Raw genomic sequence first — 17,219 nt, 5'->3', positions numbered from 1 at the left:
TCTCAGCAAAACCTCCCTCTCATGCCTTCAAGCCATCCAAAATGCAGCAGCCAGACTCCTAACCAAATCCAGTAGACAAGCTCACATCATTCCACAGTTTCACAGTCCCTCCACTGGCTCCCGGTAGAATATAGAATTTAGTTTAAAGTTTTAGCCCTGACCTATAGAGCTCTTAACAACCAGGCTCCAAGACACCTATCTGAGCTTTTATACCCACACACCACCTCACGGAACCTTAGATCCACATCTGAAAACCTCCTGGCTGTTCCTCGAACCAGACTGAAAACCAAAGGGGACAGGGCCTTTCAGACTATTGCACCCAGACTTTGGAACAGTCTACCTTCAAATCTCAGTCTCTCTAACACAGTAGAGGTCTTTAAAAATCATCTAAAAACTCACCTTTTCACCCAGGCGTTCCCTCCCTAAATGTTCAAAAAGATGGCTTTGTTCGGGTTCACACCTTCTCTTTGTTTATACTCTTGATTTTATTTTCTATTTTATCACTGCTATTGTTTTCTGATGTTTTTATTGGTTAGAGGTATTTGCCCTGATCTTTATCATGTTGTACAACGCTTTGTGATTTATATCTCTGAAAGGCGCTCTAAAAATAAACTTTTACTTACTTACTTACTTACTTACTTACTTACTTACTACTAGCTACTGATGCTACTACTGCTACTAGCTACTTGTGATACTACTGCTACTAGTTACTTGAGCTACTAATACTGTTGCCCCTAATGCTACTAGCTACTGGTGCAACTTTTTCTATTAGCTACTGTTGATACTGCTGCTACTAGCTACTGGTGCAATACTATAACTGATGCTACTGTTACTACTAGCTACAGTTGATAATGCTGCTACTAGCTACTGTTGATACTACTGCTATTAGCTACTTGTTCTACTACTGCTACTAGCTACTGTTGATACTGCTGCTACTAGCTACTGGTGCAACTACTGCTACTGATGCTACTGTTACTACTAGCAGCAGTTGATAATGCTGATAGCTACTGTTGATACTACTGCTACTATTGACTTGTGCTACTACTGCTACTAGCTACAGTTGATAATGCCGCTACTAGCTAATGTTGATACTACTGCTACTAGCTAATGTTGATACTACTGCTACTAGCTATTGCTGATACTACTGCTACTAGCTTCTGGTGCAATTACTGCTACTGTTGATACTAATGCTACTAGCTACTACTAAAACTCATCTCCACATCCATTTGCTGCACCTAAAGAATCTTCTGACATCCTTTAACTCTGCAGTCAGAGACACGAGGGTTGTCTATTTCTCCAACCTGGTGTCCCAGAGCAAAGGGAACCCCAAGGTGCTGTTTAACGCCATCAGCAGTATCGTCTCTCCTGCCTCTCCTACAGCCTCCATCCACTCTGCTGCAGACTGTGAAAATTTTCTGTCTTTCTTTGTGGACAAGTCAATAAGGTTAGATCTAGCATCTCTCCTTTAGCCTTATCGCTGCCTCTCCCGACTCCAACCAGGCCAATCCTGTTTCTTTGCCTGAGTTAACCAAACTAGTTAACTCTATGAAGACCTCTGCATGCCCCCTCGACATCTTACCCTCATCTTTGTTTAAAAGTGTTTTTCAGTCCATCTGTCCCAGCGTGCTCTCTATAATTAATGCTTCTCTGGTTTCTGGTCAGGTTCCTGCTCAGTTTAAGAATGCTGTAATCCACCCGAGTCTTGACCCCTCTCTCCATAGCAGCTTCAGACCCATCTCTAAACTTCCGTTCATCGCCAAGATCTTGGAAAAGGTTGTGGCTAAACAGCTCACGGCTGCTCTTGATCAACATAACATCTACGATAGCTATGATAATGACCTTCTGACTCACAGTGATGCAGGGGACTGTTCTGTCCTGGTCCTGTTGGACATGACTGCAGCCTTTGACACTGTTGACCATCACCTACTACTGGAGAGACTGAGAGACTGCGTAGAGACTGCGTATCAGGATCTGCTCTGGAGTGGTTCTTCTCTTATCTGTCTGAGCGCTCCTTTTCTGTGGCCGTCTCCAAGTTTAGGTCCTCCACCACCTTTCTTACCCATGGTGTCCCAGAAGGCTCTGTGCTGGGGACTCTGCTCTTTCTCCTCTATCTGCTTCCTCTTCAGCACATCCTGAGCTCCTTCAAAGGAATTTCCTACCATCTTTATGCAGATGACATCCAACTGTGCATCTCCTTTAAGCCCCATGAGATGTCTAAGCTGCAGCTGTTACACACCTGCTTAGACTCTATCAAAACCTGGATGGCTGGGAGCTTTCTACAGCTGAATGAAGATAAGACTGAGATCCTCATCTGTGCCCCAGACAAGCTGGTTCCCAAAGTCAGAGACTCCCTTGGTCAGCTTGCTTCTCACACTAAACCCTCTGTCAGGAGTCTTGGTGTGACCTTTGACCCAGCTCTCACCCCGGATTCTCATGACAGTTCTCTTGTTGGCTCTTCCTTCTTCCATCTCAGGAACATTGCAAAGCTGAGTCCCATTCTGTCTCGCTCTGAACTTGAGACAGTTATCCACACCTTCATCTCCTCACGCTTAGACTACTGCAACTCTCTTTTCACGTGTCTGAGCAGAACCTCCCTGAACCGTCTACAGGTGGTTCAGAATGCCTGTGCTCGGCTTCTGACCAAGTCCTCCAAACACACCCACATCACCCCGCTTCTCCTCCAGCTTCATTGGCTGCCAGAAAAATAACAAAAAAATGAGACTCGTGATTTCTCTTGGTGTTCAGTTTATACATTCAAACAGCACAGCACTCTATTTAAACTTCTTACATGTAAATCTATGTTATTTGTGTTTTTGTTTAATTAGTTTTATAAATTTATAAAATGTCAGGGCATCTCAAATCCGCTTTCTTCTGGCTCTCGGACGGTGCAGATGCTTTTTTCCTCCTCTCCTATCCTCAAGGCCCTTTGTCTGTCTGTGTGTGCTGGGTGCACGGCTGCTTCTGCATTTTTTCTGGAAACTGGAAACTGAAATCACTAAAATGGATCTCGTCAGTTGGTCACTCAACGCGATTGATAAAATTTTTTCAACGATGAGAACGGGAGAAGGGGCTCCTGGATGCCCCACCGGGACAGACCCAGTTGGACACATCATGGACGCCTGGAAACAGTGGAACTTGATTTGTTTATCTCAGCTGTCTGTGTAGGACTCTGAAGAAGTGTGGATATTCGTGGTGTTGGTGTCAGGTTTCCTGCTCATTGGCCTTGGAGGCTTCCTGGCTTACCGGAAAATTAACGAGCTGTCGAGGAATATTGGCCTGCTCCCAGAGCTCAGAGATGGTTTGCACCGTGCTGTGAATTCAGACTCACGTAATTGTTGAGATGAATCGTAAGCTTGGAACTTTGGTCGAGATTCATTCATTGGCACAAAAGATGGATGCCATCAAGGAGAGAGTAGACGAATCAGCATGGATTTTGATAGATTAATGTGCATTATTGGGATTGTGAGAGGTTGAGGACCAAGGAACTTTAAGACAGAGGGGAAATTATCTCTGTCTAGCCCCAAAACAATTTCTAATCGGAATCTGGCGCCATAGGCGGAGATCCCAGGGGGGACGCGTCCCCCCCTCACACAAAGTTGTCCCCCCCACAAAAGTTATTTTAAATGTATAAATGCTATCAGTAAACCTGTATTTTCTTCTAAAACCACAATGTAAAAGTTAGTCTGCAAATACAAAACAATGTGTTTTTAATTGTTGAGAAATTATAGTCCACCCCCCCCCCCCCCCCCCCCCCCCCCAATTCCTCAAGTTGGTACGGTCGGTCCACACACGCTGTTTCCAACGGGCGGGGCTGCCGGCTCTGCCCCGCTCACAGATTCACAGCAGCCCGCAGGCTCAGGCGGGAATCAAAAAGCCAGCGGTTTCCAGCAGTAAGTCAATTATCACACGCTTGTTCTACAAACTTAAATATGTATGTCAAATGTGGTCATAAATGTCAAACATAGACACCGATTATCTTTAGATTTTGATCACTGGTCGGAGATCCCTTTATGACAGACCACCACCACCACAGTAAAAAAAAAAAAGTTGTCACTTCATGTTCTCTGGTCATTCCAGGATTATTCCGCTATTATTATTCCATTCACTAAGGTGATCAAAAGTTCCTTTTTTCGGACACGTACGCTTTCACGGTCTGCCCTTGGAATCTGCGGAGCATTTATAGATCGATGAAAATGTCCGCGTTTCATCCTATTTAGCAGATTAATATGGTAGAATCAAAACTAACTGGTCCGATGTATGGAAAACCACAGCGTTTAACCGCTCTTATCGCGTCTTCCCCAGGCTCTGCAGTTGTTTACAAAATGTCAAAGTGCAGGTGCACCGTGCAGCTTAGGGATGAACTGGTTGCAGCAAATGTGTGGTGGAGGCACGTTGCTTAAAGCTCTCAGTGTAAAACGTAGAGCCAAAGATCCCGTTGGCCAAACAGACCCAAAAACACTATGAAAACTGAGAAAAGTGAGAGATCGATTAAATTGAAAGATGAACTACAGAGTATGTATATGTTTAGTGTATTTGTAAAGTAAAAGTTTTTAATGTTTATTATTAAAATGAAACAAATATTTCAAGAATATATTTTTAGATTTTGTGTATCTTTTCATTCAGTGGGACTTAGTTAAAGTTATTAAATATTACAGAGTTATTCTCTAATAGCCAAACATTTCAATGATTTATTAAAGAGATTTCAGTCATTTTGATACTTGACTTGTCAAAGCTGATTTGAAGTTTGGTATTTTTTCTAGCCATATTTAGAAGGAAAATTTCAAATATATTAAAATCAATATGGAACTATTTGGATTTATGTTCCCTCTCTTTGTTGTGAAAAAGTTAGATATGTTTTAGTACTTAAAATTAATGCTTTGCATCCGTCCACACGTGTAGCTGTTGGTCAGCTAATAGCCATGTCATTTCAGGACATGTTGCTTCAACTATTAACGATCTACTTTTAAATCTTTATTCTGAATTGCTTATTCCGTTTTAGGCCACAGTCTTGTTATTGAAATGAAAACAAAAAGAAAGGATGCTTATGGAGATGTACAAAATTGGCAAGATATTATTGTTGATCAATATCCTCCAGCTCTGTTCTAATGACAATATCCCATCTGTGTGTGTGTTGCTGTCCAACCGTCAGCAGACCAGGTCAGTTGAAATGGCAGAGAAATGAAAAACAGCAGACATCAGGTCGTGTTTTAATGCTCCAGAACATCAAGTAAGTAGAAACTTGCATTTTGATAAAGACATCTATAAGAAAGAAATGAAATGCCTATGAAATTGTTTCTAAATGGTTTCATTAGGCAAAGTCCAGTCACTTGAGCACAGGCAGCCAGAGCCTGTCAGACATAGGCACAGAGTTACAGGTCAGTCTCTTATAAGGACATACAGTGTTGTATGTAGAGAGCATTTTTTTTTCATGTCCCCCCCCCAAAAATTACTCTCTGAAGTTTTTCTGTTTATTGTCCCTCCCAAAATTGAAATGGGATTTCCGCCCTTGTCTGGTGCCCTTGGGCCTAGAGCCCTGCACTGAAGCCCTGGGCCCTCGGGTCGGCCTGGGCCTTCGGGCCAATGACTGTGTAATTACCTCGGACACGGGCCGGGCGCCTTTATTTTTAATCGAATTCATAAAAAAAATTGAAACACTAAATCACTCAAGAAAAGATTCCCATCTGAACATCTGAGCTGGACACTGCTCAGCGCAGCTCACTGTCAGCGTGTACTACATAAGGTACACAGCGAGCTGAAGATGTGGAGAGGGGCTTGGAGCGCATCGCAGAACCAGAGCGCATGCGGGAAGATTCCTTCGACTGAAGCGAGTGTTTTCCAAACCCTGTCTTTCAGAGAGACTTGTCACTTAGAAAATGTTCCCTGATTATGAAACTTTGGCTGAATAGTGCTTGTTCCTGTCTCCAATGTGGCGATGCATCCAGGAGCCGTCTGAGGAGAAGCCCAGAATCTGACATTCTCAGAAAGCGCCGATATGATTACGCACAAGCGTGACGAGTCAACCCGGTCTGACAGTAAGACCGGGTTGGAACTGTTCAGGTTTACGCAGACAATCTTTACATTTAGAATTGGCATACAGATGTTAAATTAATGCAGTAAAATATAAAGCATTTTATTTAAATATCCATTCATTATTTTACAAGCACAGAGAGCCGCATCAGATGGATGGAAGAGCCGCAGGTTGCCGAAACCTGACTGAAATGCAGCAGTAGAGCCCTGCGCGGGACTGTTTTCTTCATCCCGCTCCTGCCCGCTCCCGGTGAATTTCTGACAATTACCGCCCGTGACCGCAACGTGTGTGTTACACTCCCGCCCGCACCCGCAGTGTGCATGTCTACTCCCGCCCGCAACCGCAAAACTCAGAGAAATTATTACCTCACAATAAAAGAGATGTATTGAGTTTGTGTCCTCTCTGGTCCTGGAGAAAACATGTCATTTTATAGGCTATACCAGGGGTAGGCAAACCGCGGCTGAGGAGGGTTTTTTTTTTTGCAGAGCAAAGCCGCCCTCCCGGTGGAGGGTAAATCTGAAGTGCCTTTTTTTTTCCCTCCACCTGAACCAATCCTTATGTAATCTGGATCTCTATTAAGGTAGCGCGAGTTGGGTTGCGAATGACCACAGTCACCAATTCTTGTCATGTGTCTTGCCCATGTATGTCTGATCTCTGAATTGTGTGTACTGAAACTCTAATTTCCCTCTGGGATTAATAAAGTATCTTTGAATGGAATTTAATTGAATTGAATTGAAAGAGGTCCACTCTGACAGCTTCTGGTGTTTTTAAAAAGTATCCCAGGGGCATGGTAAGGGTTGGATATGTTTTATCTATTTAATTTCTGACTATATAAAATGATTTCTTCGGTTTTAAAGTGTGAAGTAAACTCCGACGGAGTAAAATCCAAGCCGATCCCATTCATTTTATTTACCTTTGCTGCCTGCCAACATGGTGTCTACTCTGAGAGTCAAGTGACGTCCGGAGTAGTGATGGGAATTCCGGCTCTTTTTAGAGAGCCGGTCCTTTTGGCTCAGCTCACCAAAAAGAGCCGGCTCTTTCGGCTCCCAAGTGGCTCCTCAGATTTTCTGTTGCGTAGAGTACATGTAGAACCAAAATAATGCAAAACATATGTAAAATAATTTACTAATGTAAAAAAAAAGCAATATATCAAATGTTTATCATTTCTATGGATTTAATAACTGAACACTTTAAGAAATCTCCACTTTCCGACTGCTGGCGCTCATTTTCTCACCGTCTTTGTCGCACTCTCCTCTCTCGCTCACCTTTTTCCTCCTCCTCATTCCCTCTCGTCTCCCTCCACCCACATGTGCTCTGCTGTGTGTCTGAGTATGATCCTCCTTCTTCCCCGCCCCTACTGCTCTGTGTGTGGACAGTCTGGACACACAGTTACACATGTTGACCAATCGCCTGTAGCTTTCACCAAAGCGGGGGGAGGGGAGGGGACGGCTCCCAATGATGAGCCGGCTCCCGTCGTTCACGTCACGACCGACACATCACTAGTCTGGAGCTCTATTCCACCTTCCTCAGGATCCACTGATTTACCTCTTATCTATTCACTCTCTCTCTCTTTCTTTACATTGTTTAATCACAATTGTCAATTTTTTGACCATTTTAAATATATATTTTAACCATTTTATACATTCTTTTTTATATTTTTTGTTTTTGTGAAGCGCCTCGTGATTTTTATCTTGAGAGGCGCTATAAAAAAGAATTTTTCTTCTTCTACTGCTACTGCTACTAGCTGCTGTTGATACTACTGCTACTAGCTACTTGTCCTACAACTGCTACTATTGCTACTACAGCTACTAGCTACTGGTGCTACTACTGCTACTGTTGCCACTACTGCTACTAGTTACCGGTGCTACTACTGCTACTAGCTACTGGAGCTACTACTGCTACTAGCTACTACTGCTACTGTTGCCACTACTGCTACTAGCTACTGGTGCTACTACTGCTACTAGCTACTACTGCTACTGCTGCAACTACTGGTGCTATGCCATGATTAGCTGTAGTTTGTTCAACTTTGTGGTCCCCATGATTACGGATTAGTGCTTTTACAGCGGCAGCAAAATGTCTGAACCATATGTCCGAGTCCTACATGCATTTCTGACTAACGTAGTAACATGAAAATCATGAAATTGTTTTGAAGAGGACCGCAGTGAACTGGACAGACATCACTAGCGTCAGTCAGATTATTTAGAGCACAGCTGATGCACAGACCATGGGTGCTGGTCAGGGCTTTGTGCGCTGAGGTTTGATGTAAAAAAAAATATACATATTCTAACTATAAATCTATTTGGAACTGTACAGCTCCTCCTGGACTGGTGCCAATAACTAGGTGCCCCATTAGTGTAACTGTGGCAGCATGGCTACCTGTGTTACTCCTGGTGAGGAGAAGATAATTCATTTGGGAAAGCTCTGACATGCACAGAGATTGGATCTAATCGATGGTCCACACATTTCAACAATAGATCGAGACCGGTAGAACCTTTGTTCCCTCCTGGTTACCGCTAAAACAACAAGCTCAGCGAGAAGTTGGAGAAGTTAAGCTGATAAGCTGTTGATTAATCTTTTCTGGCATTATCTATATGTTCATACAGCGGTAAAACTGACATCACATCGTTTAATGTTTCTGTAGATTATTGAATTATACTGGGACAGCCTAATGCAGCTGTGGGCTAGGGTCAGTGTTAGCTCATCTACGAACACAAAAATTAAATATTCAAAAAAAAAAAAAAAACAGAAAAACTACCGACACTGCCGTACCATCATCGTCCAGATGGAGTCAAACAGTATCAATCATGTCTGCACCTCCGGCTATCCGGCTTGTTGGTGGCTAACCAGCAATCCAATACCCGTTCTCCTTGTTGTCATCCAAAGGAAAAAAGCTGACCGACTAGCAGGTTTCAGAAACTACATCTGACTGATGAAACATTGTCGTCTGCTGTAACGCTAACACAGAATAACCAGAGGAACTAATTGTTTGCAGTAGCTTCTTAGTATTATGTATAAGAAGCTGGGTAGCGCTCAGATCAGGAGCCACCTTATTTTTTTGCTGCGGTCTTTAAAAACATCGGATTTCCTTAAAAATTCAGCCGTGGAAATGTTTTCAGTTGAGGTTTTAGAGCATTGTCAAAGGAAATGTGCCTCTGGCCAGTAGCTTTAAAGAATAGAAAAGCTATTTTTCTGAACAGAGGCCATGCAAGAGGCTCTCTACAACAGGGAAGATCCAGATCAGTTACTCTTTTCAACAGAAACCACCATGAAAATATTGAATAAAATCCTCTTAATTTGCAAACATATAATTTTCAGATGAACTAATTATTAAAACTGTTTTAGACCACAGAACCCTTCACTTGAGGGGCAACTACAAAACAGCTGCATTAAAGCGTGTTTGTTGATCTAAATTACGACTTCAGCTGTAGGAGGGGTGGTGCTAGCACATACATCTGCCTTATTAGGCCTGTCATTCACAACCCTCAGATCCAGACAGCCAGCCAGTCAGTAGGGCCAAATGAGGGAACATCTAGCTGCAACGATTAACTCGCTATGGCTACCTGGCTGGACTTCAACTGCTGCTGAAATTTATTAATAAAGTGTTTCTCTCATATTTGTCTAAAAACCTCCACTAATAACACGTTTCAGACCAAAACCAGCCATTGGACAGTCCCACTGTTGGTCTCACTGAACTGCCCCACCTCCCTGGGTCCTCCACTCATCACACATCCACGTATTCAGCAGCAGAACACCACTGTTGTGAGAGGTTCTCCGCTCACCAATATCACAAGTGTATGGCTCTGTGAGGTCAGCCTCTCTGCTGATTTCTTCATCAGCATCCAACGCCAGTGCCACCATCAGATGGGAAATCAGTGCTCACTGGGCTGGGTGGAGGTGAGAGCAATGAAGGGGAAGAGTCAGGGCAGCCGTCATGGAGCTCATAATCAGGCTTCATGAATACAACCCTCATGGTTACTGAGTATGATTTACAATTCTTCAATATGGACGCAGCTCGCTAGTCATCCTGTCCCATCGCCCTGATGAGAGGCTTTTCTTTGATGATGATGCATTTTATCCCTTTTGTCAGAGGGTTAATGCAGCTGCTGAAGTTTAGCACAGGAGGCCTGAGAAAAGCTCCTGCTGGGTTGGAAATGAACAAGAACCCCTTCATTCCCACCATGTCCCTGTTTGCCGTTTCTCAGATAAAACACAATGCTACTGTCGTGATGACAGCTATCAGGGCTCTGGGGAGGACCAACAGTTAGAGTGCTTGATTTAAGTACTCACAGCTTTTCCAGGGCAGCCAAGCCATAGAAGGAGCTGTTTCTCAGAAGAGCGATCTTGTTGTTGCTCAGATTTCTGTTCAGTGTCAAAAGAAAAAGAGGAGAGGAGACAAGGTGAGCAAACAGAGCAATTCCAAACACGACTAAAACGCAGCAGTTGGAAATTACTTCTGTAACTGTCAATTTGTTGGCAAGAGATAACGATTAAAGTCTGATGAGATTGAAGCTGAACATTTCTTATCCAGGCCACGTTTCTTTAGTATTTATTGCTGCTTGTGTTTAAGGTGGGTTATGATCCGAGCTGCAGCCGTCCTCCACTTCTCCATGTCAGGATATCAGTGGAATGGCAGGACTTTAGACCTGCTGCTTCAGAAGCATCCACTCATCCACTGCACACATCACATGCCCAAACAAATTTATGCAAAACACCACAGCAATTTTTAAAAGAATTAATATTCAGAAATATTCTGTTTGATGATTTCTGTGTCAGCTGTCGTTGCTTTTCTTTTTTTTTTGTTTGTTTGTTTGTTTCTTCGGATGAATTATGGCTGTGCTGAATGCAAAATGATGAACTATATGTTTTTCTGAGAGATGCATTAGTCTCACAAAACAGAAAAATAGTACTCACTGGCAGGTGCTATCTTGTCTGATTATTCAGCCCACTGGACCTTGGGATTCAGAATGTTTCAGAGCTGAACAGACATGATGGAGAGACAGGCTAGAACGAGCCCACATGCCTGAAACAGCTGAGTCATTTCCATCAACACAATCTGATCCCAGTTCATCACCTAATGCATCTAAATGAGCTCAACTGATGCAACAAACACAAACATGATATCACTGAACAGAATGAAAAACTGGTTATGGAAAATAAACAATCACTAACACTTTTATTGTTCTTAAAATCAGGATAATTCAGGAAACAAACATCAGTTCCAGCGTGGAAAACAAACGCTGCTGTAGTGAAGTCACGCCATCAGCGCCAGTCTGCAGGGTGCATGAAATCATTAATTATGACCTGTGTTCACTTCACCTTCCATCCTTCTTAATTTTTTTTATTGTAAATAAAAATATAAACTCTGGATGTTGTGGGGCTGTGTTGGCTGACGTGGCTCTTAACTATCGCGTGGACATCAGGGACAGTTCCACGGGACTGGAAAAGCTTTAGTTTTATGTTGTGTGTTGTTTTTAATGTTTTCATTTCTGTGAAGCACTTTGGTCAGTTGTATGCTGTTGTAAGGTGCTATACAAATAAAGCTGCCTTGCCCAATGTAGCCCATCACCACCAGGGTGCGAATGGGTGAATGACTGATAGTGCTGTAAAGCACCTTGGGGGTCCCAGCACTCTAGAAGATGCTATATCAAATACAGGCCATTTACATATTATAGCTATAAATATAATGTGGAAATAAAAAAAATATATTAATGAAGTGATCCTTTCTCTTTTGTCGAAAAAAACTCAGCCAATAGCATGACTCGGTCTCAGTTCAAAAGTCGGGCCATCCCCCTCCCCTGGGTGCTCCGTTCACGCCGCACTTTAATCTGATGCTCTCTATAATACATTTAATCTAATCACCCATAAAAAATGGATGGTTCAAGGCAAACAAACATCAGCTTTCCTAGCTAACTATTGTAAGAGCCCCTGTTTTACACCGGAGTTAAAAGTGTAGTTTTATTTCACATCAGAAAGTGATCCGAGAGGACTGGATTATGTGGAAATATCGTTATTTCCTGTTACTCTATGCCATAAGTCAGCACAAGGTCTAATGTATGATGGCAGGAGTGGGTGGAGCTATGTATTCTTTGGGTAAAACCAACTGAGTTTAAGATATTACTAAAGGCTACATTGAGACTATCATTTTCAATGTCCACATGAATGTTAAAATCCCCCACTATAATGACCTTATCAGTATTTAGCACCAAATCAGATAAAAAATCAGAGATCTGATCCAAAAACTCAAAGGGCCTGGTGGACGATATAAAACTACAAACAAGAGTGGTTTTACAGTTTTGCAATCTGGATTAGGAAAACTAAGATTAAGATGTTCAAATGAACTGTAGCTATTAATCGGTAAGGGACTGATTAATAAGTCAGAATGAAAAATGGTTGCTACTCCTCCTCCTCACCCTGTACTTGGAGCAATATGATTTAATAGAGATTTTAAATCATTTACAGCATGGATGTATTAATGACACAAAAATATTATATAAAATGTTATAATAGCAGCATTAGACCAGAGATGGACTAATGTACAATCATCCAATGTTATAAATATCAATATGAAATATCAATCTGATTTATCTTTGAATGTTTAATCAGAAGATTCTAGTTTCTTTACTTATTCAGGAACCATAAACACACTTCATATTAATTCAGACAGAGTCAGTATATAGTTTATAAAATGAATTTATTTCTATTTTCCTAAACTAATGGTTATACATGACCAGGTATGAATGACATGATGGAGTGTGATGTTTTAGCAAAACCTTTTTTAAGCATCTAAGAGAGTTTGTGGAGTCTGGGTTGTGAAATCTATTTGGCTGCTTGGTTTATAAGCTAAATAAAACACCATCCGATGCAGTTTGTCTCGAGAATACGCACCCTTGTACGGAGAATCTCGATTCTTCATTTTAGGATTTAAGCGTCTTGTTTATTCAACACATTTGATTATTTCAACCTATAAATTGTAAAATCACTTAAGAATTTTAAGGAAGATGAACTTTATTTAGAGTGAAGATGCAGGAGTCTCGCTTCTGCATGAGGCCTTGGCTGAAGATGTCTTCTCTGATGACACACGGGAAGCGACAAACGACCGCGATCAGTGAAATTCATCGCTGTCGCTTTTATTACCTGACACACGGGAGGCGACCCGCAGTAGTGGCCAGTGGCAAAGCCGTCTGTTCCACGGCGAAATTGAAACTTCCGTTGTTTTGTTTGGCTGTGTCACGTTGGAGGGAATGAAGGTTATTTAAGTGGTTTAGAGTTTAAAAAGTGGTAGATATGATGTTTCACAAGGTGCTGCTAAAGTTATGTGAAATCTTACTTCTGATTTTACTATATAAAACATAATAATAATCAACCTCTCCTTCATGTTCGCTCGGAGATGTATGGAGCATCCTGTCCGCTCATTGGTCAGTGAATGAAACCTCCGTTGATTGGTCCTCGTCCGAGCGACAGTGATGAAAAGTTGAAAATATTTCAACTTTCTGGGATTGCGTTGCAGCTCTGTGAAGCTGACCCCCGTCAGCTTCAAAAGTGGAGGCAAATAGGCTGCTCGGTTAGTGCTTCGTTTGTGCTGATTTGTGCAGTTAAAACTGGTGTTTGTGCTGCAACAGTTTCTGAGATATTACACGTTTTAATTTAGCATGATGACATCATCAAATTCCCAAACTGCTCCAAAATGGACCACAATAGTCTACTTTTTTAGTGCTTTGTACTGATTTGTGCAGGTGAAACTGACATTTGTGCTGCTATGGTTTTTGTGATACTAAACTTTATTTTATAGGTCATTCAGAGGTCACCCCCCCCCCCCACCCACCCACCCACACACACACACACACTCCAAACTGCTCCAAAATGGACCACAATAGTCTACTTTTTTAGTGCTTCGTTTTGTGCTTATTTATGCAGGTGAAACTGACATTTGTGCTGCAACGGTGTCTGAGATATTACACGTTTTAATTTAGCATGATGAGCGATGAAGCGATCAGCTCGGATTGGCAAGTTTTCATGTTTGAAAAGGCCGTGTTTTATGTTTTTGAACTCCGTTTCAACAGTGGCTGAGCTTGCTGTGATGCTGGAGCTTTGAAATGCAGGGACCATTATTCCTGTCCATAGTGGCAAGTAACTTGCAAGTCTTACCATATGTGGAATAATGTCAGGAAGGAAGTGAATATTATCCCTGTCCCCATCAGCTGAAGCAAGTGACCTGCTTTCCTCACATATTTCTGTTATCCACTGTCTTATGTCAGTCTGGATCTCATCAACGGATTCCTCTCTGTCACTTTCTTCCGTCTTCTCTCCAGGAACGATGATGGAGTCATCAGCAATTTGGGCTTTCAGATATTTTTTGCTTGTTTCTGATGCAAGAGGGGCTCCAGAACTGTCATAACCTTCTGCTTCACTGAGGGCCACAACCATAATGGCATGTAAGAGGTGTTTTGCTTGGTCCAAGCACTGTGACTGCAGAAGTTTTGCAATTGACCTGACAAAGAAATCTTTAACATGGCGCGTTTTCTTCTTCAGGCAGTCCCACTGGCATATCATCTTGATGCAGTGTGCAACAGCCACCCTGATGAAACAAGGGGGAAGTTTAGCAGACCGAGTTCCAAGAAGGACATGAAAGCATTCGTTGATGTAGGACTTCAGATCAGGGTGAAGAGTAAAAGCCTTGACCAGAGCACCAAGAATAGCTAGAGAAAAGTCACTCACAGCTTCCTTTGGTACAGGTGCACCCGAACGAATCCATTCTGTCAACCAGTTTGCGATGGCATTAATATCATGTTTTTCTGACAACATTTGCACTACTGGGACACTGGGGCAATTTTTTGCTGTCAGAACGCCTTGGTATAGAAAGACATGACCAGATCTGCCATTTGGTGTTTGCAGTTTTTTCACAACTGAGCCTGTTGCATCAAAGCACACAGTTGAGGGAATTTTTTTGGATGTTTTGTAAACATGCAACTGAGTATGGCTCCAGTAGTGACAAAAAAACCCTGTCCAGACCAATATCTCGGATACTATAACAGGTTGGTGCACTATATTTAAATAGATGTAAAGATGCAATGGGATCTTTGTGCCCTGATTCCAAATCTTTCCTCTCTTGTTTGGCTTTTCGCAGGGTGGTCAAATTTGGAAGGTGGCTTGGCTCAGGATCTCCAACATCCATGAGATCTGCTGCCTTGGCGGACCTCCATACAGCTGGTTCCATCCTGCCTTCACACAGCTCTTTGGAAATCTTGTCACGCAAGTTTCCAGACATGAACCGCTTGGAACAGCCAGTGTGCAGGAACACGTCTACATGCGTAATAGAACACTGGAGCACCATTGGACTATTAATTGCTGGCTCTGTGTCACATGACATTTCCAACTGAGCTTGGCATTCCTTACAGTGGCCTCTAATTTTCAAATAATTATTGTTGGTGGTTGGATGGATCTTCACTCTTCGGAAAACAAGTGTGCATGTGTTTTTCACTTTCTTCCAGATAAGATCGTTCAAGATATGAGTCCAGGTGCCAGGCTTCAAAATACCGTAAATCCTCTAATATTAGCCTGTATTTAATTAACTGTCGGGTATCAAATTTTGGCCAGTGTTGGAGTCGGCGGAGGTGAATACTGGCCAGATTTTTATTGTGGCCGGGTGGAATGTGGTAACAAGCAAGTACGGGGGCAGTTGTGTCATCGTCTCACTTTTGATTTGCCAGTGATAGACCGCGAGTGTAACTTTAACCGTGGGGAGACGAAGAGGAGGCGAAAATTTGATATGAAGTTCAAAGAGAACGTGCTGATTATGCTGCAGAACACTCTGGGGAGCAGTAGCAGGGGTTGTATGAACTAGTCACTAGTCGACTTCACCGCTCTATAGTGACTTATTATGCCTGTCATCGACTAGTCGCTGTCACGTGATAATGACCGGCAAGATGCAGTCCACAGAAAAGACAGCAGGCTGCTGTCAGCAGATGACAAGCTCCTGCGCATCGGGAGGCAACGCGCTGTGCCAGAGTGTTGGTACTGACACCCGCCGTAAAACGGACATTTAACCAAATTGTGACGTTTACCCTCTTGCAATTTAACCTTCCCCTCACCCCCATCCTAACCTTAACCAGCTTGCACATGCAAAGCTCTGATCGTTGACGCGCTCCAGACATCTGCGTCCTGAGCACTGCCACAGTAACATTATCAAATCAGGTGTCGCCACCTCAAAAACTAATTTAACACGCGATCGTTCATGTCGGCTCATTTCCTTTTATATTTTCTGTCTTTTATTCTTTTATTTGTGCCTGATGCGTTTCGCTGCTGTGGATCGGGGCGCATCACCCGTTTTGTCCTCGGTGACGCACCTAACTGATGTGGCCGGCGAGCACTGCGCTGTTTTTGCGGTCGGTAGATCTTTTAGAACTGCAGTTCAAAGGTAACTCATAAGGTGAATATATATGAACCCAGGTAGCAGTTTTTCTTTAGGTTCGAGAGGAGATGCAGGAAGATAATAAACAGACAGGACAGAAAAATAGACAAATAAAAACAAGTTAGTTTTTGTACCTGGTGGTTGCAACAAACAGATACCATTGAAGGTAATCAGAAGTGAGGAACAGAAAATGATATAATTATTTTAATGTTTAGAGCAGCAGGAACTCCGAGAGGCTGCAGGCAAATCAGTGAGTTTGCGGCCGCTGCGCAGGGGGAGGGGGAGAGGGCTGAAGTAGGAACTACCATTGTTGAAAGAAATGTGTTTAACTTTGAAAATATGGGCTCAATTTTAATTGTCAAAAACTCCAGCGAACCATTAGCTCATTTTGCTCAAATAGAAATTGAGGCCTGCCTCTAATTCTGGTCCTCCTTCCAATAAAGGCCTGGAGCTTGATGAGCTTGAGTCAAATACAGGCCCGGGCCTCGGTAGTGTATTCTCTTTTTTGAAAATGAGAAAACTTGTCCTTATATTTAACCTTTTCTGGAATGAACTTGACCCAGTCCTCAAAAGGTACCTAAAGTTTAAAGGCCAGACAGTTTTCTTGTCCATAGGAAATGTCACCGGAATGTACCTCTGTTTCACCATCACTTTCCTGATCAGTGATTTCCAAAACTGACCAGATGTTATATCTGTTCAGCTTCACAAAGGTGTACAGGGCTTTTGCTGACATCTTGTCTTCTAGCTGATGACTCATCTCTGTCCATACTGGGGCAGTTGGAG

The 17,219-nt window shown here is 42.6% G+C and overlaps 1 protein-coding gene across 1 annotated transcript in view; it reads right to left on the bottom strand.

Annotated features, from left to right (window-relative positions):
- Window positions 1-17,219, bottom strand: part of LOC129161159 (adhesion G protein-coupled receptor A2-like) — a 113,216-nt gene that overhangs the window by 53,258 nt on the left and 42,739 nt on the right. Inside the window, exon 2 of the mRNA XM_054738226.2 lies at window positions 10,316-10,387. Coding sequence (XP_054594201.2) covers window positions 10,316-10,387 — 72 coding nt within the window. The remainder of the gene's footprint in view (window positions 1-10,315; window positions 10,388-17,219) is intronic.

This window comes from Nothobranchius furzeri, chromosome 12 (assembly GCF_043380555.1).
Source record: "Nothobranchius furzeri strain GRZ-AD chromosome 12, NfurGRZ-RIMD1, whole genome shotgun sequence".
In the NCBI taxonomy this organism is placed as follows: domain Eukaryota; kingdom Metazoa; phylum Chordata; class Actinopteri; order Cyprinodontiformes; family Nothobranchiidae; genus Nothobranchius; species Nothobranchius furzeri.
This window is presented reverse-complemented; position numbering and strand designations above follow the sequence as displayed.